The 22,277-nt window shown below is 44.3% G+C and overlaps 1 protein-coding gene across 4 annotated transcripts in view; it reads right to left on the bottom strand.

The window, feature by feature from the left end:
- The window catches only part of TEX2 (testis expressed 2), a 120,441-nt gene that overhangs the window by 29,506 nt on the left and 68,658 nt on the right, over positions 1-22,277 (bottom strand). For all 4 annotated transcript variants that reach the window (XM_055575511.1, XM_055575514.1, XM_055575512.1 and 1 more), the window contains 4 exons: positions 14,405-14,605; positions 12,994-13,333; positions 11,473-11,720; positions 146-292 (listed from right to left, as the gene is read on the bottom strand). In XM_055575511.1, coding sequence (XP_055431486.1) covers positions 146-292; positions 11,473-11,720; positions 12,994-13,333; positions 14,405-14,605 — 936 coding nt within the window. The remainder of the gene's footprint in view (positions 1-145; positions 293-11,472; positions 11,721-12,993; positions 13,334-14,404; positions 14,606-22,277) is intronic.

Raw genomic sequence — 22,277 nt, 5'->3', positions numbered from 1 at the left:
CCAGATGTGTTATATGCTAAGAACTCACTACTCTCCATTTGTTCTATGTTTTCGACTCCATTATTTTTCACTTAGGACATAACGTATAAAATTTCCAGAAATTAAGATGTGATGAATTGGAAGGCTCTTGTGTGGAAAACCATACCTTTATTTTGCTGAGTTTCATTTGGATTTTCTTAGACACCAGATCAGACCAGTACTTCTCTCCTAAGAAGTCCCAAAACATTCTTCCAAGCAAGGCATTCACCCAGGCTTCCTGTTCCTCCTCCTCGGAGGGTGGCACCTCTGGCAACTGGCAAAAGGAAAGGGCCCAAAATTAGCTAGAAAGCAACTGGAGAACAAGACAGGTGCTATTTTTATAAAGTCACTGAAGGTTTCTCCCTCTTGAGATGGGGGAACCACATGAGTCGTATTTCTTCCCTATAAATTACAAGTCCCACATTATGTCAGTGAACAAGAAAAAGAGAAACAAAAGCCACCATCACCGATGAAAACTCCTCTTTGTCTATTTTCTTTTGCTACCAGCCTTCCTGTGAACCAGCTAATATTTCATACAATTATCTCAGCCATATCACCCTACCGCACCCCCCTCCCCTGCCCCCAAATCAGCTTGGTACCAACGTTCTGACTCAGTGACACATCTGATCAAATGCTTGCCTATCTTTCTTCCAGTTAAGATTCCCAGGACGTCTAATTGTCAAGCTGGTCTCCCCAGGCAGCCCCAGGACTCTCACATTTAGCCTGACTCCTATGAAGTCACGATTCTCTTGGGCGAAGGGCAAGGGTTGCTTAGAAATACTGGTGTCTGGGTCCTATATCCGGAGATGCTAATATAAGTGGGTAAGAGGATTTTCTAGAAGCTCTCTCATGGATGCAATGAGCAGGTGAGGTTGAGACCCACAGCCCTGGATTAGGGAGAGGAATTCTACGAAACATCTACAGCTGTCCTCATCCGTCTCAGCCCAGGCCTACCCTCTACTGGATACAATCCATCTGAAACGCCTGTCATGGCCAACGTGCGAGGTGGTGGTGGTGGTTTAGTCGCTAAGTTGTGTCGGACTCTTGCGGCCCCATGGGCTGTAACCCTCCAGGTTCCTCTGTCTGTGGAATTTTCCGGGTAAGAATAACTGGAGTGTGTTGCTATTCCCTTCTCCAGGGGATCTTCCTGACCGAGGGACTGAACCCAGGTCTCCTGCATTGCAGGTGGATTCTTTACTGATTGAACCACCAAGGAAGCCCAACGTGGGAGGCGGGGAAAGAGCAAACCCTGTTAGCCTCTGATTTCCAAGGCTGAGTACTGAGCTCTGGACTCTTGGTGGGAGAGGGCCAGGGTGGGGACAAGCAAAGGGAGAAGTGGCCACGACACTCACGGCCCCTGTCATAGTGCAAGTGATGCTTGGTGGCATCCACTGACCCTACACCCGGCCCCAGGGTAAGACTCCGCAGGCTCCCTCACTGGCATCTCACAATACCCCAGAAAGGCAGAACTTTTATTTCTATTCTAGGGAGAACAAACTCAGCACCGATCAGTGCCCTGCCTGAGGCCCTTAATTCATCAGCGCAGCCTGACTCACAGCCCCCCCGCTGCCCCCCCCCCCTACCCCGTCCTCCAGTGCTCTGTCCTGTGGGAGGAAGAGGGAGTGACTGGCCTCTCGTGTGACAGCCGTGTCCTGTGCCGAGGGCTCTAATGAGATGACAGCTGCACAGAATCGATTAGCCTTGGAAAGCAAAGGCCAAAAGGACTAGAAATGCAGGCTCTGCGGGCTGTCACCCTCCTCTTCCCTCTACGGCTGATACAAATGCATCTGGACTGTCCTCATGGCTGCCTGCAGCCATCGCACAGAGACGCCTCTGTGCTCCATGCACCCAGGCTCCCGCCAGTCACGTCTGTCCTGGGCAGCCCCACACAGCTGTGTCCTAGGCTGGTGGCACAGTACACGCGTGCGTGGCCTGGGGTTCATGGATTTGACACTTAAAGAGATCTGGTGGCGTGCGAGTGTTCTAAAGGTCTCTGGCAGGTGTCTACGTGTGACTCTTCTGAAGTCCAGAGCCCTTAGGGTCTGACCCAGTTGAACCGGTCACTGAGCATGTGTGGAGCCTGGCAGACCACCCAGAGCCCACCTGTCCTCTATTCCTATCAGAGCGTGTGCCGTCTCTCGCTTTGGGGACCTGGTGTTCACTTGCATTTCTCAATGTAACGTTACTGCATATAAGCAGGGATATTCTATGTTCAAGGAGTCCTTCAAATTGGGACATTTTCAAAGTTCTCCCTTATGAATGTTGGTGAGTTTCGTTAAAAAAAAAAAAAAATTAAACTCTGGTTTAAAAAATAAATACATGTGGGTCCCTGCATTTCAGAAGACACGGCTCCAGCCGCCTCGTGTGAGCAGCTGTGCCCTTCTCACGCTGTACAGGCTTCCGAGAGCAACCAGGGCACCTCGGCCACCAGGTCCTGGATGGATGAGTGGGAGTCTGTGCCCAGCAAGCACTGTCATGCCTCAAGTTGTACGTGGCTTTTGGAATCGCTTTTTTTCTCTGCCCGAATGTCTGCGCCCCACCCGAGGGGGATCCAGTCTAGCTTTTCCGAGGTTACTCACTGTCTCTGAGTCACATCAGATTATCCACACAGACTTCTGAGTGAGCACTCACCCAAAGACAATGCCCTCCTCCCCCAGGGAGCCAGGAAGAGCCAAGACACTGCCCACACAGGACAGCGCATGTCACGCTCAGATCTGTAGGCTGTACAGAGAAGAGGGCACTCTTTCCCTTCTCCCGTGGGAGGGCTGGCCCTTTACTAACCTCTTACACCCGAGTTATTCACAGGAAACGGGGTTTAACAAAAATAGCAAGAAACAAAGCCTATTTCACAACTTTTGTCCAAGCCAAAGGCATATGATGTGGAAACAAATTTCCGAAATTACTGACAAGCAGGTTTGTTTTTTCTTTTCAACTGTTCCTTTTTCTAACTCAGGGTCTCTCCACAGACTTGAGGGGAACAAAGAAAAATCCAGGAGCAGCAGAATACTGCCAATGCATCAGAGCAGCTTTATGAACAAAATCTGGGTTCAACAGGCTGCTAGAAAGAATGCATTTTCAATGAAAGTCATCAACATGTAAGACCTTAACCAATAAATGTGCATATATTTCCTCAGGCTGCTATTTGGCTGCAGGGAGGAATGTGAGAAGCATATTCATGTCACTATTTCAACTAAAGATGTATATTTAGAAAGGGTATGTTTCTAAAAATGGCTCCCAAAATAAAGTTTGGAGAGCTCAATGGCCGGGAGCTGAAGCAAGGCCATTAGAACTGTCTGATTAGCTCTCGGGAGGTATTTTATTAAAAACTAACCCTTAGAAAGAAAACAGTACAGATTTACTTTGCGTGGTTTACTTGTCTCCTATTATAAATAGCCAGATGAGCCCAGCTTTTTAGGGACAAAAAGAGCTCAGTGGCTTTGCTGCTAAGGTTTGGTCGCACACAATCTGGTGTCATGAGGGTTTCACGAAGGGCTGCATGGTCCAGGAGAAGGCACAGTGGAGACCCTCCCACGGGGGCTGTTTCCCCAATTACAAAAGCAAGCATAAGCACCATAGAAAACACCCATAATCCCACTATCCAGATTTAATTATTTAAAACATTTTAACTGTATCTTCTTTCGGTCTGTTTTCAATGTATATATACTTTTAAGAATACGTTGCTTAAAAAAAACAGATATAACTAACATGGTTTTGTATCCTTTTATAAAAACAGATGTATGGAGATATAATCCAGGAGGCACTACCGGTAAAGAACTCAGGTTCAATCCCTGGGTTGGGAAGATCCCCTGGAGAAGGGTATGACAATCCCTTCCAGTATTTTTGCCTGGAGAATCCTATGGACAGAGGAGCCTGGTGGGCTACAGTCCATGGGGTTGCAAAGAGTCAGACACGACTGAATTGACTTAGGACACAGCACAATCCACATACCATACAGTTAAAGAACATAATCAGTGGTATTTGATATAGTCAGAGTGGTGAAGCCATGAGCACAGTCAATTTTAGGATATCTTCATTACCCCCAAAGAAACCCTGTATCCACGAGCAGTCACTCCCCATTCCTCCCAACTCCATCCCCACCAGCCTGGGGCAACCAACCACTAATCCATGGCAGGGAATGTGCCTATTCTGGACATTTCATAAAAATGGAATCATACAACATGTGTTCTTTTGTGACTACTTCTTGGACTAAGCATAATGTTTTCAAGATCACCCATGATGTAGCACGTATCAGTACATCCATCATCTCTTCATATTGTGGAATAATATTCTATTGTGTGCATACATCACCCTTATTCATTCTTCAATTGATGGATACTTCAGTTGTTTTCCACTTCTTGCTACTGTGAATAACACTGCTATGAACAGTTCACAAGTTTTTGTGTGGACACAGTTTCATTTCTCTTAGATATATACATAGGAGTGGAACCGATGGACCCCACTAACTCTTAAGTTTATTTAACATCCTGTTGTTGTTCAGTTGCTCAGTCTTTGCGACCCCAGGGACTGCGGCATGTCAGACTTCCCTGTCCTTCAACCATCTCCCAGAGCTTGCTCAAACTCATATCCATTGAGTCGGTGATGCCATCCAACCATCTCATCCTCTGTTGTCCCTTCTCCTGCTTTCAGTCTTGCCCAGTATCAGGGTCCCTTCGAATGAGTCAGCTCTTCACATCAGGTGGCCGAAGTGTTGGAGCTTCAGCTTCAGCATCAGTCCTTCCAATGAATAGTCAAGACTGATTTCCTTTAGGATTGACTGGTTTGATCTCCTTGCAGTCCAAGGGACTCTCAAGAGTCTTCTCCAACACCATAGTTCAAAAGCATCAATTCTTTGCCACTCAGCCTTTGTTATGGTCAAACTCTCACATACGTACATGACTACTGGAAAAATCATAGCTTTGACTATACGGACCTTTACATAATGTCAGCAATGTAATGTCTCTGTTTTTAAAAATTCTGTTTAGGTTTGTCATCGCTGTTCTTCCAAGGAGCAAGTGTCTTTTAATTTTGTGGCTGCAGTCACCATCTGCAATGATTTTGGAGCCCAAGAAAATAAAGTCTGTCACTGTTTCCACTGTTTCTCCATCTATTTGCCATGAAATGATGGGACCATATGCCATGATCTTAGTTTTTTGAATGTTGAATTTTAAGCCAACTTTTCACTCTCCTCTTTCACCTTCATCAAGAGGCTCTTTAAGCTCCTCTTCACTTTCTGCCATAAGGGTGGTGTCATCTACATATCTGAGGTTATTGATATTTCCGCCGGCAATCTTGATTCCATCTTGTGCTTCATCCAGCCCGGCATTTCACATGATGTATTCTCTGTAGAAGACATTCTGAGGAACCATTAAACTGCTTTCTGCAGCAGCTGTGTCATTTTACAATCCCACTGTACGAGGGTTCCAGTTTCTCCACATTCTCACTAACTGCTACTATCTTTTTCATTCTAGCCAGCCTAGTGGTTTAGACGTAGCATTGCATTATGGTTTTGATTTGCATTTCTCTGATGACTAATGACTTTGAATATCTTTTGTATGCTTATTGGTCATTTGTATATCTTCTTTGGAGAAATATCTGTCCAGATCCTCTATTTCTTAATTAGGTTTTTGTTATTGAGTTGTACGAGTCCTTTATATCAGTGATCGCCAATCTTTTTGGCACCAGTGACTGGTTTCATAGAAGACCATTTTTCCACGGACCAGGCTGGCGGCGGGGGATGGTTTCAGAATGGTTCAAGTGCATTACATTTACTGCACACTTTGTTTCTATTATTACTACATCAACTCAGCCTCAGATCATCAGGCATTAGATCCTGGAGGTTGAGGACCCCTGAGTTATATAGTCTAGGTTCAAGGCTCTTAGACATATGATTTGCAAACTCTGGGTTGTTTTTTCCCTTTCTTGATGGTATGTTTCCAGCATAAATGTTTTAATTTTGATGAAGTCCAATTTATCTTTTTTTTCCTCTGGTTGTGCATACTTTTGGTATCTTATCTAAGTTTTTATCTACCTCCAAATCAGAGATTTACTCCTATATTTTCTTTTAAGAGTTTCATAGTTTCTGTTCTTCTAGGATCCATTTTGAGTTAACCTTTGTATACAGTGTGAGGGAGGAGTCTGACCTCATTCTTTGGCATGTGGATGTCCAGTTGCTTTAGCACCATTTGCTGAAAAGACTACACCTTCCCCCACTGAATTGTCATGACACTCTTATTTGGAGGCTTTCTAAAATTTATTTTTGAATTGGATATATGGCTTTATATTTTTTACTTATTGTATGATAAGCACTTTGCAATTCCACTTTTAAAAGTTTAAAAAGCAGACTCTGAGGAGGGAAAAAGGAAGCCTTGGGAAGCCACTCTGCCTGTTAAGATTTCCTGGTTTCTGTTTGATTCCTGTTTGCTTTGTAGAGTTCTTATCTCCTGATAACACCAAACAGGATGATCCAGTTTTTAGGTAACGAGATAGTGGAACTAATAATAACGAAGACAGGACTCTCCAGTCCTGGGGCAGACTACACACCTTCCAGAGAAAAGCAGTGTGGCAGTGTGTGATGCGCTCTGAACACCAGAGCCTCACGCTTAGAGGACTCCCAGAGCACGGCCTCACCGACGTCCCCTCCCCAGGCAGGCCGCTCTGGGGCCCACAGAGCCATCGGCATCCCTGGCCTCGCACCTCTCAGCAAATCCACAGGCTGCCAGTGGGGTCTCCCTTCCTGAGGTGCCCACTCCAGGTAATACTACCCCACCTTTAGACATTTCTTAAGAGCTTCCTCATTTTCTTAATTTAGATCTTCTCAAACCAAGGCGACCACCTCAACAAGATGGTCAAGCTCTGGGTCTCCTCAGCCAGCCTCGTGGTCTCCCTGTTCTAGAGGGTAAGTTGCCTGAGAAGAGAGAAAATGGCGCCAAGATCACAGGGCTTTGGAGACTTCAGAGGCTGGTACAGCCTGTGCTCATGAGATAACACAGAATCACGAGGGCAAGTCAGGGCTCAGTGACTGACAGCTAACTGCTAACCATCTGGAGAATCAGGCCCTTCCTCCAAAAACAGTGGTATTTTATAATTCAAGTTTTGAGCTCCAAAGTGCCTTCAGAAACCCCCAAACTTGCTTTTAATTATTGAGTGAGAATAACGAACAAAAGTGCTTAGTACTGTTTAATCCAAGTCTAGGGGGAGCCTGGTGGGCTGCTGTCTATGGGGTCGCACAGAGTCGGACACGGCTGAAGCGACTTAGCAGCAGCAGCAGCAGCAGCAGTCTGTATTTACTAATTATCACTGGGTGGTGTTAACATGGGTTTGGCTCCTGAGCACCTGCAGCCTCACTCACCTCCTGACCCAGCTCAGCCCTGGGCAACATGTGAGAAAGGAGGCCAAGTGTGTGGACACTGCCATTAGACCTGGACCCCTCCGGGTGAGGAAGGCTTTGAACACGGCCTGTCAGAGGAAGCGGCAGGGCGGGGCAAAGGTTGGAGCTGTGTCCCAAGCTCCCTGAACAGAAGGGGAAGGACATGCGACCTGGGGTAAGCGTGGGGGTGGTGGCCCACACTGACAAAGTGACAGTGTAACCTGAAGAGATGTCCAAGGTCCCCTTGAGTCTCTGAGGCCCTTCAATCCTTCCTGGACTCGTGACAGCAGAGGCAACATGAACCAAAGAAATACCCTGGCCATCTCAGGCAGGAAGGATGTGCACCAACGACCACATCCGAAAGGTCCACCCTTGATGAAACTGTGAGGAAACAGGCATTCTTATAACCAGGGGGAATGAACACTGGGGCAACCCTTATGGAGGGGAATTTGGCAATATGTAACAAAACTACATGTGAGTTTCCATTTTGACATTCTGCTAAGATCTTGCCGTGAAGCTATATCCCCAATAAGACAAAAATACACAGCCACAAAGTTGTTCACTGCAGTGTTGTTTGTAACTGCAAAATATCATAAACCATCTATATGCCTATAAGAGACTCAATATACTACAGAACATTAACACAATGAAGTCAGTCTTCATGGCTGTTTTAAGAAAAAATCAAGAGGAAAGGAAGATACCTAAGAACTGATGTGGAGTTATTTCCAGAGTGTACTGGTAAGTGAGAAAAGCATGCGACGAGTATCCTTAGTGTGGATACCCTCTGTGTAAGAAAGGAGGGGAAATGAATCCAGAGAGGATAAGCCAGAGACTAAGGAGACTGGTTCACTATTGGGGTGAGGGTGGGGGTGGGGAGGATGGCATGGATGAATAGGGTAGGGGAGATGGCACTTTTCTGAGTATGGCTTTGTACAGCTTTGGTTTGGGGAACCATGTTAACACTTCACAGGCAAAGAACAGAAAGGAAAATCAAAGATGGGGTTGGGGGAAGGTCCTGATTTGCTCAAATGGCAAAATTAAAGAGAAATAAAACTAGTAAAGAACTATCTCCACTGAACAGAAAAGCCTGAAAAGTAACAAAAGGAGTACAGGAATAAATACTGTAGCAGATCTTATGTCCCCAAAATGGTGCAATGCTCTCCTAAGAATTTGCTGCTCCCTCAGCAAAAGGTAGAATCAATGCCCCTCTGGGCTCTTTGACTACTTTGACTAATAGCGCAGGAAGGAAGTGACATTATTTTACTTCCGAGATGAGTCATACTTTTACTGTCATAACAGGCAGTACAGTGTCCACCTGTCTTTTTCTCTAGGGACACTTGTGCTTAGAACCCAGCCATCACAATGAAGGAGGCCCAGGCCACAAAGAGAAGAACCAAGGCCCTCAGCCTGAACTCCCAGCCACCACCCAGCATCCACACGCAAGCCGTGTGGGCGCCATCTTGGAAGCAGGTCCTCCAGCCCCGGGTCCAGCCTCCCCACCTGACACTACGTGGAGCAGAAAGCAAGCTTTACTGCTAGGCCTGGTGAAATTATAAATTTGTGAGCAAAATAAATATTGCTATTGTTTTAAGCTACCCCATTTGGGGCTGTTTGTTACACGGCAATAGATAACTAACACACACACCTATACCTTATTCACAACCATCTCTACTCTCAGACCACCCGAGAGCCAGGATGTAGCCACATGTGCTTCAGGCCGGCCAAGTAGAGGTGGAAGCCCAGCACCAGTGCTCCTGCACTTTCTTCAAAAGCCCCTCTTCCAAAGACAGCTGTCTCTGTTCACACAGTTCTGGTTCTCTGTGGTTTCCTAGCTCGGGCAGATTAGAATTAGTAAATTAAGGGGAAGGGTGGGAGACGAGGATAAGCACTCAAGGAAGGGCAATTAGAAGGACACACGTCAACACCAGCCAACGGACAACTGACAGAAAATGCTGCAGAGCCTGTGGTCTGGGATGGCTCAGACGGGGTGAAAGGCCTGAACTCGGTGGCCTCGCCAGATCACAGGCCTGGATTTCCATGTGTTTGTTGTACTGAGTCTTTAAATCAGCAAGGCAAGATGAAATCATCCCTGCCTGCTCTGCCTAAGGGGGCCAGGAAGTGCCATGTGGTTTTTAGAGATTTTTATCAGGCGCAGAAGATGAAAAAAGATCCTGGTGCCTAAAGGGGTAGCACTAAAGTGCCTGGAAGAAAGGTTAGCAACAGCCGCACTAGGCTGGGGGCCGGGCTGTGCCAGCAGGGCCTCCCACGAACGCCAGAGATGACATGAGACGGGCACATGTGAACACACACTGAGGAAACGATGCTCTAAAACTCTGTTAATTTACAGAACTCTTTTTTAAAAAGCAAGCATTTACCTAGTAGATCATTTTCTTACATCACACAGTTCTCCTCCTGATCCTCCTGAGTCTGATGAGGGTGAAGACAGCTGACTGCCCAGGGAGAAAGGGAACCGGGGTGGGGCAGTGGGAGTCAGTGGTAAACAGGACGTTTCTAGAACAGTTATATATGATCCCACCCTAGCTTAGCAGGAAGCCTACTTCCCACTCTAGCTGGTAAATTAAGTCAGAGGTGCAGGCAGTGGGTCAGAGGCCAGCAAAGGTATATGGTCTTTTTTGGCCCTGACAGAGTAGGCTGGGGGAAGGTTCTAGGGTCTCTTCCACAGTGAAGAGGGTCAACAGAAGAAATAAAGGCTGAGGGCACAAAGAGGAAGGCCCAGATGCTTCCGGTGAACAGAAACACAGTCATCTGATCAGAGGTCAAACACTTTAGCAGCTGAACATGGCTTTGTCCTGCTCCACAGGCGGAGGCTGTGCCTCAGAACCTGAGTGGCTGGAGGCCTGCGGTCGAGCACAGTCTGAGAGGACCCACCAAGACGGCAGTCCTGGCAGCCAAAGGGCCTCGGAATCTCAGATCAGGTTTTGAGTGCTCCATCACTTAGCAACTGTGAAATTAACCTACTTAACTTCTGTGAGGTTGGGTCTCTCCACCTACAAAATGGAGAGTACTAGCTGGTTTGCAAGACTGTTCAAGGGATCAGAGTAATTCTATTAAAGGATCTAGCAGAATCTGGCAGATGGCAGCTTATATTAATCACAAATGCTCTTGAGTCAATGTCCAGCTTGTTATACTAATACTGTGCAAATAATGCTGATGGTAAACCTTCAAAATCCCTGGACACAGCTGAGGAGCCTGAGAAGTTGAGAATACAATGGTTATTGAAGAATTAGACCTCTGTTGCTAATGGTTTTGTGAATTTCCCTACTGATCACCCAGCTGCTCAGATCAAACGCTAGGGGTAACCTCTGACTGCTCTGGTTCTCTCCATCCTGCATGGAATTCACCCTCGAACCTAGCCCGCTCCCTCCAAGAGTCTCCCAAAGGCAGCTGTGTCTCACCCCTGCTGTGACCCCTCAATCTCAGCCCCACTCTCGGCTGCCACCATCACCTCCCATCCACCCTCTTCCTCCTCCGCCCCTTCCCCATGAGAGTCACATATCTTTTTCAAACTCAAATCAGATCAACATTATGCCCAGCTCAAAACCCTCCCAGGGCCTCCCATGATCTGACTGATGAGGAGCTGACCTGAGGAGGCCCTGCTTCTGTCCCTCGCTCACTGTCACCCACGCCAACCTCACCGCGGTTCCCTGAACATGGCAGCCACATCCCTGCTTTGGGGCCTCTGAACCTTCTGGTTCCCACACCTGGAACGCTCCCCCCACACAGATCATAGGGCTTGCTTCCTCACTCTGGCCAAGGCTCTGCCCAAGTGTCGCATCCTCAAAGAGGCCCTCCTCTTGAGAGCATTGTGATCATCAATCTAAAGTAGCCATTCTGGCTACTTCCCATTCTCCCTTGTTTGGCTTTATTGTAATCCTTATCGGCACCTGATGTTTGTTGCTCACTGTCTCCCAGACTAGAGTTCAAGTTCCCTAAGAGCATGGCCCTCATCTGTCTGGTTCATCACTGTGTCCCCAGTGCCTGGAACAGGGCCTGATACAGAAGAGGTGCTCGAAGGGCTAAAGTACGAAGACCCGAGTTTACAGGTAGAACAGCCAGGCCAGCTTTACCTTTTTCCCTGCAGTGGGGCTGCTCTCCGCGCTCTGCGCAGGGCTCCTCTGGGGGCTCCGGTTTTCCTGGGGGACACACCTGGCCATGTACACGCTGTAGTCCAGAAGCATCTTTTGCCGCACGCCGCCCACCAGCTCCTTCTGCTTTGGCTGGGCCACGAGCTCGTCCACGCTGCCTTTGCTGCTGCTGCGGCTGTGGGTCAGGTGCCCCGAGGGGCTGCTGTGTCTGCTGTGCGAGGGCAAAACCCCTGAGGCAAAGAAGAGATGGCTGTTAACGCAGACGAAGAGCATAACAGCAAGGGAAACGGAACACAAAGCGTACTCCACTGGGTTCAGTTGAAAAGCGGCTAAAATGCTATCAATCACTGTTCAAAAAATATAAGACTATTTCCCACCCTGAAAGACACCTTCCATTGTAATGATAGATCATTTTTTAGAAGAGTTTTTATTTTTCTTCGAGATGATTCAGAGTAATGGGAGCTATGATAAATATCTAGTAGGTGCCTTTCTTTCTTCCTGGTAACCTCTTAGGGTCAAATGAAGGACTGATATACCTCCCAGGGGCACATGGAAAGGGAGCAGAAAGCTAAATGGAACTGCCATAAGCCTGTGGATGGACAAATACACCATCTTTCATTCATTCGTTCATTCAACACATTTTTTTAATCAAGCACTTTCTCTGGGCCAACTCCACATTAAGAGAAAGATTAAGACGTACACAATAACTGCCCTTGAACTCAGGCAAGGGCACAGTTTTCTGTAATAAGCACTGTAACTGAAGCACGACTGGGAAGCATAGGGAGAGTGCCTCTGCCCAAGAGAGCTGAGAGGCGCTTCCCCCAGCACTGACCTCCACAGGCAATGACCTCTGGACTGCCCCTTGAAGAAATAGTTGGCAATTTTCCCAGCCCAGGTGGGGAAGAGCATGCCAGGTAGAGGGAACTGCATAGGCAAAAAGCAAAGACGGCTCAGAAAGCAAAGCCAGTGTCCTCCAGGTACTGTCTGGAGGACAGTAGGAGAGTCAGTGATGTTCCAAGCAAAGTACATGGGACAGAGGGACAGGAAATGAGCACAGGGGCCTGGTGATTGAGGCAAACGCAGCGAGTCAGGAGCCCAAAGATTCTGGCACTTGGATGGTGGTCTTGGGCATGGAGGCCATGCTGAAGGCCGGGAGCTTGAGAGCATGAGCCGCCTTCTCACCGGCCTTCTTATTATAAGTAGGGTTCTCCTGCTGCTGCTTCTCTTGGAGGAACCTCAATATGTAAAAATAAACATACTCCTTAAGGAACCAGCAAAGACAAAAAAAAAACAAAACAAAAAAACAACTATAAATGTTTCCATCAGTGGTTAAATGATTCGGTTCAGTGTACTGCAGTGAGCAGCCTAGAAGGCAAATGACCCCTGAGCACATCTTCGGTGGCAGTCATCAGTTCAGGGTGGGCTTCCTTCCTACCTGGGGCTCTCTCAATTCGCTCACAGGCCCTTTAAAAATACATAAGCACTTAGCACACATGTCATTACCTGCTTTACTTCCAGAGACACCAGGTGGCTTCTTGGTTTCTGACTTCAGCTTAGATGCCAGAATAAATCTCCTAAACCACTCTTCTTTTTCTCGGCCAGTTCTCCCAAAGAGATAGAGTATCTGATCTCGATGGCCAGATCGTGTTCCCTCCTGAGGGTGGGATGGCTTCTTAGGGTCCTCGCCTCCCAGCTCCCGCTCAGCTGGTGGCTTCTCTTCACAAGTTTCTTTGTCCGTCTGGGCCTTAGACATAAAGTCATCTTGTTGACCAAGCTCAATACAAATGGGGTACTTTTTATTCCAGATTCTTTTTCGAGCCAGACTTTTAGGCACAAGATAAACCTACAGAGAAAGGGAAATGATTTACATGCTAAATTAAGAACTGGCTATGATGAGCACTACTACTGTGGAGAGCACAGATGCAGACGTCACCGTCACTTTTGACTACAGTGATGAACGTAGAAGAGTTACCATCTGTCCATAACATGACTAGAGAAACTATCATTTTTTAGAATATTTATTTGTTATTTATTTGACTGCCAGGTCTTAGTTAGAGCATAAGAGTGAACTCTTGAAATTGGAATTTATAGAAATGACTTGTTCTTCAAAATAAGTCCAGAAAGGAGATGTTCAAGAACTTCTGCCAGTTACAAATATCTATGATTTCCAGGTAACAGTAGCACAATTATTTAGAGGATTATCATCAATTAAGTCTGGATATGAACTGAATTTAATGACCCTAGGCCAAACTTAAGCTGAGGAGGGGAAAAAGAATTAATCAAACTAGATCTTGACAGGAAGCTCAAGTTAATCAACCTCAAGTTAAGAATGAATTTATATTAAAAAAAAAAAACTTCTAAAAACTTCTGCAATTTTTGGGAAACTCAAAGATCATGCATGAGAGTTCTAAGAAGAACAGAGAACTTACAGATTTTTGGAATAACAAATAATTTAACATTTCTCAAGAACAGAAGTATGTCATACTTTTAACAAAATGTGGTTATTTTGCATATATATCCATAATTTCCAATTTATAGGGCCTCCATTAGTTATTAGCCAGCACTATAACGTGTGACTTTTTGCTTGACCAAAAAAATTAACTCTCAAAGTCAGAAGGGTGTATGATGCCTTTGCTTCTCAAAGTGTGGTCCGTGGACTAGCAGCATAGATATGACCTGGGAGTCACAAAAACGCAGACTCTCAGGGCCCCCTCATAATTGCTGAATCAGATTCTGCAATTTAAAAGACACTCGGGTAATTCATATGCATATTAACGTCTGACAGGTACTGCTCTAAATTAGACTAATACTTTAAACACACACACAACCTTTTTAAGGGAAAAAAAAACAGTAAAGCATCCAAGATTCCAAATGCTTTTCACTCATCTAAGCTTCCAAAATTAGACAGGCTCACCTTGCTGTCCGAGAGGTCGTAGATTTTCTGGCTTATGTAGGTGACCTCTGGTTTTGTTTCATTGTAGCTTGCCCTTCTGGATATATTTTTATTGGGCTTTGAAAGTCTCAGGGTCCCACCCTCAAGTCGAACAAAGACTGAATGCGTCAAAGTCGCATGGTAAGTTTCTGGATCATAGTTGTAAATCTCATTCATCCATCCCTGATGGAGAAAATTTTCCATTAATAAAATGAGAATAAACAGACATCTGACTCAGTATGAAAACGATGGCCACTTCGGTATTCAGGACACTGAAGCCAAACTTGACAATGATGGAGTACTAACTTATTTAACAGGAGACTGTTGAGACAAGCTGCTCAGCTTGAAGGATAATCAGTTCTGAGGAGTAATTTGATATGTTTTTGATTAACTAAAAACCTGGATTCAGGCGGGAAAAGACAATGTCCATTTTCCTAAATAATTAAAGGTTTCTTTTTTTGAAGCTGAAAAGCAAATCAGGAAACTTAAAAGTTGTTTTGATGTAAATATAAGTCTCTCACCCTGACCTCCTCTGGGGACGAGTGATCCCACACAATCTGTTCTTCTTAATTAACCGGACACATCCAATTCTCAGCCCACCTGAAAACAATCTTTGAGATTTCACAGACCATATTAACTCATGTTACAGTACCATTCTCCAATTATATCTCAGTGAAATCACATAGTAAAGCAGATGATCAAGAGTTAGGTATTAAATAGAACTTTCCTGGTGGCGCAATGGATAAGAATCCGCCTGCCAATGAAGGGGATGCAGGTTCGATTCGTGGTCTGGGACGATTCCACATGCCTAGCAGAACTAAGCCCGTGCACCACAATGACTGAAGCTCTCGCTCTAGAGCCTGTGCTCCGCAACAAGAGAAGCCCCTACTCGCCACAGTTAAAGAAAGTCTGCATGCAGCAACGTAGACACAGTGCAACCAAAAATATATAAATAAAATATAAAAATAAATAAATAAATTGCACTTATACATAAGCTATTCCAAAAAAAGAAAGAGGCATTAAATAAATCAGATATGATCAACAATATACCAAAATTCAAAGATATATAGTAACTTTTACAGTTGTGTTCCAGGTTCCCCCTACCCATTAGTATGTTTAAAAATCCACATATGAATACAAAGAGCAAATATATATATACACGTGTGTGTGTGTGTGTGTGTGTGTATAGAGGCTGTGCTGGGTCTTCACTGTGGTGCTTGGGCTTCTTGTGTTGCGCAGCATGGGCTCTAGAGTAAGGGCTCAGTAGTCATGGTGCAAGGGTTTAGCTGTCTCGGGGCATGTGGGATCTTAGTTCCCTGACCAGGGATCAAACCCACATCCCCTGCAATGGAAGGCAGATTCTTAACCACTGGACGACCAAAGAAGTCCCAAGAGCAAACATATTGAACTGTACAGGCAATACACAACACCATTACACCATTATAAAATTGTGCTAAAGCTGGTTTTAGCTGTAGTCAGTATTGATCATTTAATACTGCCAGCCCCACAGTACTTTTTCAGATGATATGGGTGCCCCAGATCTCTTTAAATGAAGTTCTTTAGGGAATTTTAATTACTATGTTCCCACTCTCATTTCATAAATGTCTTTGAAATAAGCAGAAAAATGCTGAAGATCACTACACTGGAGCTGGGGTTGTCATTCAAGGAATAGCCATTTCCAAGGTGAGTCTTTGAGTTTCACACTAAAATCTTGAATTGAGATCCTTGGCAAGTGAGGGATTCTCAAAATTCTGTTTTATTCTTTCATCCATTCATCAAAACAGTCACTGAATCTACATGCCAAGCAGTGTGTCAGGAGCTGATACACAGATTTTTAAAAGAACAAGATTCTTGACCCAAAGGTACTCCCAAAACAGTAGAGAGGAATCGGTCCTCATTTCACCATTCCACGATCCCACTAGAGTAACCATTAAAAAAAGTCCCCACAAAGAGTATCCTGAGCACATGATTGGAAATTAAAAGACACATATACTTCTTTGTCATTGGGTGTGTGTGTATGAAATTTAAGAGCCAATTATATAGATTTATATACTTCAGATCTTTCGCATGAGCTAGAAATATTTCTCCATCCTCCCAAAGAGTCATTGCATCTATTTAAAAAATGTTGGATGAGCAAGCAGTGGCCATGGGAAGAGGGTGTAATCTAGGTGTTTGAAAAAAAAGGGCAATGATCAAAGCAATGATGCAAAAAAAGGGGACAGGCAAACAGCAGCACTGGAAGGTCTGAAGTGCAGTGGACTGTCAGAACAGCAGCTTGGGTGGGCTTATTTTGCTTAGGACAGAACTAAATGCAATTTTTGGTTCACAGTTTGTCTTTTTCTTCAGTCTATTATTATGGTGAAGTCCATTCACTGATTTTTGAATGTTGAGCAGCTTGCATTCTTGGGAAAATTATGTATGGATCATGATGTGCTGAAGTTGGATTATACCAGCTCATGAGAGCTGATTGCACACATCTTTTTCCAACTCCACGTTCAGGGACCTTATGTTGGTAACTTGCCAATTGGTTATGGTGGGAGATTTACACCATGGAAATCCATACAAAGAGGGTTTCCCCCACCAACTGGGAAGCCAGTTTACCAGCACAACGCAACTATTATGCTATTTATACATTGTTGAATTCGGTTTGCTGGTGCTTTGTTCATTTGTCCATGAGGGAAGGTTGTTTTTTTTTTTTTTGCAGTATCTTTTGGTATTATCTAGTCCATGGGGTCGCTAGGAGTCGGACACGACTGAGTGACTTCACTTTCACTTTTCACTTTCATGCATTGGAGAAGGAAATGGCAACCCACTCCATGTTCTTGCCTGGGGAATCCCAGGGATGGGGGAGCCTGGTGGGCTGCCGTCTATGGGGTCGCACAGAGTAGGACACGACTGAAGCAACTTAGCAGCAGCAGCAGCCTCATAAAATGAGTTGAGAAGTGTTCCTTCTATTTTCTGGAAGAGTTTGTATAGAAATAACATTTCTTCCTTAAAGGTTTGGTAAATTTGCTATGGAAGCCATATAGGTCTTAAGTTTTCTTTATAGAAAGGTTTTAAATATGAATTCAATTTCTTTAGTTACTGTTGGACTATGCAGGTTATCTATTTCTTCTTGAGTGAGCTTTGATACTTTATAAAGAAATTTGTCTATTTCATTAAGTTATCCAGCTTCTGGGCATAATGTTGTTTGTAGTATTTCTCTGTTATTCTTTTAATTACTACAGAGTCTGAAGTGATGCTCTCTCTTTCAGTCCTGATACAGATAATATTTCTTCCTTTCTAATATAATCATTTAATACTATTAATTTCTCTCTAAGCACTGTCAGCTCTAATTCTTGATTTGCTATATTTTCAATTTCATTCAGTTAAAAATATTTTCTACTTTCCCTTGTGACTATCTTTGGACCCATAGCTAATCAGAAATGTGTTGTTAATTTCCAAATATCTGGGAATTTCTCAGATATTTTTCTGTTATTGATTTCTAGTTTATTTCCATTAGAATCAGAGAATGTGCTTTGTGTAATTTCAGTTCTTTTAAACATGTTAAGGTTTGTTTTATGGCCCAGAATATTTTCTATCTGGGGACTGGTTCATGGACACTATAAAAAATATGCTTTTTGCTATTGTTGGGTAGAGTTTTCTATAAATGTATTTATTTGTCTTTTTAAACACAAACCTTCTTCACTAAAGCTATCCTAACATATGATCCATAGTTTTCTTTTTTATCCAATTTGGTTGCAGAAAATACTTTCTTACATATAACAGGTTTACTACACTTAAATTCCTAAAGGCAACTAGATTAATAGAAAAGTTGAAGCAGATCTGATTTTTCTGGGCTGCTTCAGAGCCATGCTCAAGACCAGGTTATGTTTATTTGCAATGTTACTAAAACCAAGAAGAATCCATGGAAGGAGGGAAGGATGGGCTGGTGCTTAAGAAGGTCTAATGGTCAAGGAAGGACTATGAAACTGAAATGGCAACTTGCTATCGGTGTCATTTAGGAGCCATTTGGCCACATGGTCCCCACATGAGATTGCTTTTTCTTAAGTACTGAATTCATTACAATATTGCTTCTGTTTTAAGTTTTGGTTTTTTTGGCCATGAGGCATGAGGAATCTAAGCTCCCGGACCAGGGATCAAACCCGCACCCCCCTGCACTGGAAGGCGAGTCTTAACCACTGGACTGCAGGGAAGTCCCTGATCATCATAATTTGATATGATAAACATTTTTGCAATAATATCTCCATATAAACAGAAAAGGAAATGGCAATCCACTCCAGTATTCTTGCCTTGAGAATCCTATAGACAGAGGAGTCCACAGGGTTACAAAGACTCAGACACAACTGAGTGACTAACACACACATCTCCATATAAAAGGCTTTTTATTAGTTTCCAGTTATGTAAGATTATACTAGACATATAAAAAAGCCAATAGCATCAACATGGTTCTGAAATTTTTAATAAAATTCCCAGCATTATAGTTACCATCTGGTTACCAGACCAAAAGTACGAAAGTAAAAAAGACAAGCATTATATTGTGAAGCTATCTCAAATAATATAGGACAGTCTCTGAGAAAGAGTGTAAAGAATTTTCCCTTTTTGAAACTCCTAATTCAAGACAGATTATTTATAAGTAAGAGAAATTTAAGAATAAAAGATTTGATTATTTCTCTCCAATTGGGCTTCCCTGGGGCTCAGCTGCTAAAGAATCTGCCTGCAATGCGGGAGACCTGGATTCAATCCCTGGGTTGGGAAGATCCCTTGGAGAAGGGAAAGGCTACCCACCCCAGTATTCTGGCCTAGAGAATTTCATGGACTATACAGTCCATGGTGTTGCAAAGGGTCGGACACAACTGAGCGACTTTCACTTTCTCTCCAATTGCTTTCATTTCTTCTTTCCTATGTCAGAAAATGTGGAATTATCCAGGGAAGCACTCACTATCTAATAGAAATACAACATGAGCCATAAATGTGCATCATGGAAACATGTAATTTTAAAGGGGCTAGTAGACACACCAAAAGAGAAAAAAGCAGGTGAAATTAATTTTAACAATGTATTTTATTAACCTAACATAACCAATTATCATTTCTTTTTAAAATATTTATTTATTTGGTCTTAGTTTCGTCACATGGTATCTTCCTTGCATCATGTGAAATCCCTGACCAGGGATCAAACTGGGGCTCCTGGCATTGGGAGTGCGGAGTCTTAGCCACTGGATCATCATGGAAGCCCCCAAATGATCATTTCAACATGTAATAAATATTAAAAATGATTAAAAAAAAGGCTTTTGTTTGTACTAAGAGAACTCTGTAGTAAATACTGTACTAAACAGTCTTTGTTTTGTACTAAGTCTTCAAAATCCAGTGTGTGTTTTACACTTCGAGAACGTCTCAGTTCAGAAGAGCTACAGTTCAGTGTCAGTGGCCACACATGGCTGGGGGCCACTCGATTAGACAGCCAGGCCCAATTCTGGGGTTCCAGCTTTTTACATCTAGGCACTGGGCTCAACCAGAATGGTCAAAACCCTCCTCTTACAGATACTTCCATACATGCAGGTTTATGCTGTGTGTTATTATTAAATGAGAAGATACTCTAAGTCACCTCCAGATGAACCATGCTATTTTAGAAACTCAAAACCCCTTTAAAAAGCTAACATCAAATACTTAAAACTCAGGAATAAGAACAAAAGTAATCTAGCTAACAGGCTAAAGTGTTTAAAAGCTCATAAAATTCTATAAGACCATTAAAAGATACTCAACTTGTGAACAAACTTACATAACATTTTTAGCTTATTCCTTTGACTTTTAGTAGAAAAGATAAGACACAGGCATGCTCATAGGCTTGCTCAGGCGAAGAACCATCACTCTGCACTACCCTAACAAACAACTGCTCAGTTTTTGATCCTTGCCAAGTTCTTATATTTGGTTAATGAGAACAACCGTTTGTTTCCAGGTGCTTCAGGGACTGGTTTTAGCCACAAAGCCAGGCTCGCGATGCAGCTGCCTGAGCCACCACTTGGGCCCTCCACAGAGTTCCCCTGGGCCACTGCCTGTGTCCACCCATGTGGCCACAGCTCTGAGGGGAGACGTGGTTGTCCGTCGCTGATGGCTCTGACAGGGATAGACCACCCTCCGCCACCCGCCAAGCTGCAGGAACGCTGGAACAGCCTGATTCTGAGGAATGTGGGGCAGTTTCAAGTCCCCAAAGCCACAGGACCCTGCCCGCCCCACTAGAAAGGATGGCAGGGAGAGGCCCAGGGAGAGAGTCCAGGAGGCGCTTACCCAAAGCGGAGGGGCTGCCAACTCCCTCTTCCAGCTAGGACTGGGGCGGGCTTGACCCTCCTTCTCCCAGCCCCCATCCTTTCACAATCACCCGAGGCTGCGCTCCAAGCACAAAGGCCCCTGTGGTTTCTCCTTCTCTTTCATCTTCCTATTTCCTCCTTCCAGCACTACCATTCTCTTCTCCGTGTTAAGAATATATCGGAGGTTAAGGTCCACAGCTGCCAAAACCGAATAAATACAACCCACAAATCAGGATTTGAACTGCATGTCTGCTGCCAACGATCGTTTGTTAGCTTCAGTGAGTCTGGGTCCTTGATTTTACTTGATGACATGAAAGCTGCTGGTCCAAACACAGGCATGGAAACCAACTCACATCCATCAGCAGAACCACTAAGAGCGTGACACAGTTAGGTTCTGATCCTGGCTTGACCACTGACTGCCTGGCTGGAGGACGCTTAGCCTCAGACCCTCGGCTTCTCACCTGTAAAAGGGTCTGGTATGTCTTCCCGGCTTCATGCCTCCCTTGTCCCCACCTCCCACTAAGCTCATGCCAGAATGACTTTCTCCACACTAACGGTACTTCATTTTTTAAAAAATATATATTTATTTTTTAAATATTTATTTATTTAGCTGTGCCAGGTCTTAGTCGTGGCATTCAAGATCTAGAGTTGGGCATGTGGGATCTAGTTCCCCGACCAGGAATTGAACTCAGGCCCCCTGCATTAGGAGCTTAGAGTCTGAGCCAATGGATCACCAGCCAAGTCCCAACAGTACTTTACTGAGGTACAGTCTGCATATAGAAAAGGAACAAATCATATGCATATGATGTTTACAAAGCTAATATTAGTATTTATTATAAAAGCTGGCATTTCAGTTCACATTATGATCCTGGCCTTCCCATGAATTATCATCTCCTTCTGCCAATTCCCTCAGAATTTGCAAGTAAGGAAAGTGGTGAGGCAGGTTAAGTGATTTGCTTAGACAGTGGGTTTTTTTTTGTTTTTTTTTTTTAAGTGGTCTGTGAAGCGGCAAATCTGGGACTTAAACCAAGTCTGTCTGCCTTTGAGGTCTGGGCTCCTACCCCATCTCCATGGCACAACCCCACCTTCAGCCTGGCCAACATCTGCCCAACCCCTGGGTCACGGAAAAGATATCACATTTCCCAGGGAGCTTCCTGGATTTCCTAAACTCTGTTCTTTGTTACCTTTATCCTTCATTCACTAACTGCCTGGTTTACTTAACTGAAGACTCCACAAGACAACCACAGTTGTTAACAAACGTTTGTCGACTGACTACATAAATGCAGCCTAATTCAGAGGGTGGCTATGAGTACTGAATAAAATCTGTAAAGCACAAGTAAGCAGGACAGGTTGGTGTGTCCGTCATAGCCTGTAGGCACAGTTGTGGCTGCTCAGGAATGAGCTGAGATCCTACTAAGCGCAGGGGCTGCAGGGTTTACTTTGAAGTAGAAGACTTGGTCACTGTTCCCAAAGAGGAAAATCAAACCATAATTGCATCAAAGAGCACAGAATAAGAGAAGAAGCAACTCAGAAAGACACCAAAGAGTGAA

Source organism: Bubalus kerabau, chromosome 4 (assembly GCF_029407905.1).
Source record: "Bubalus kerabau isolate K-KA32 ecotype Philippines breed swamp buffalo chromosome 4, PCC_UOA_SB_1v2, whole genome shotgun sequence".
NCBI lineage: Eukaryota > Metazoa > Chordata > Mammalia > Artiodactyla > Bovidae > Bubalus > Bubalus kerabau.
This window is presented reverse-complemented; position numbering and strand designations above follow the sequence as displayed.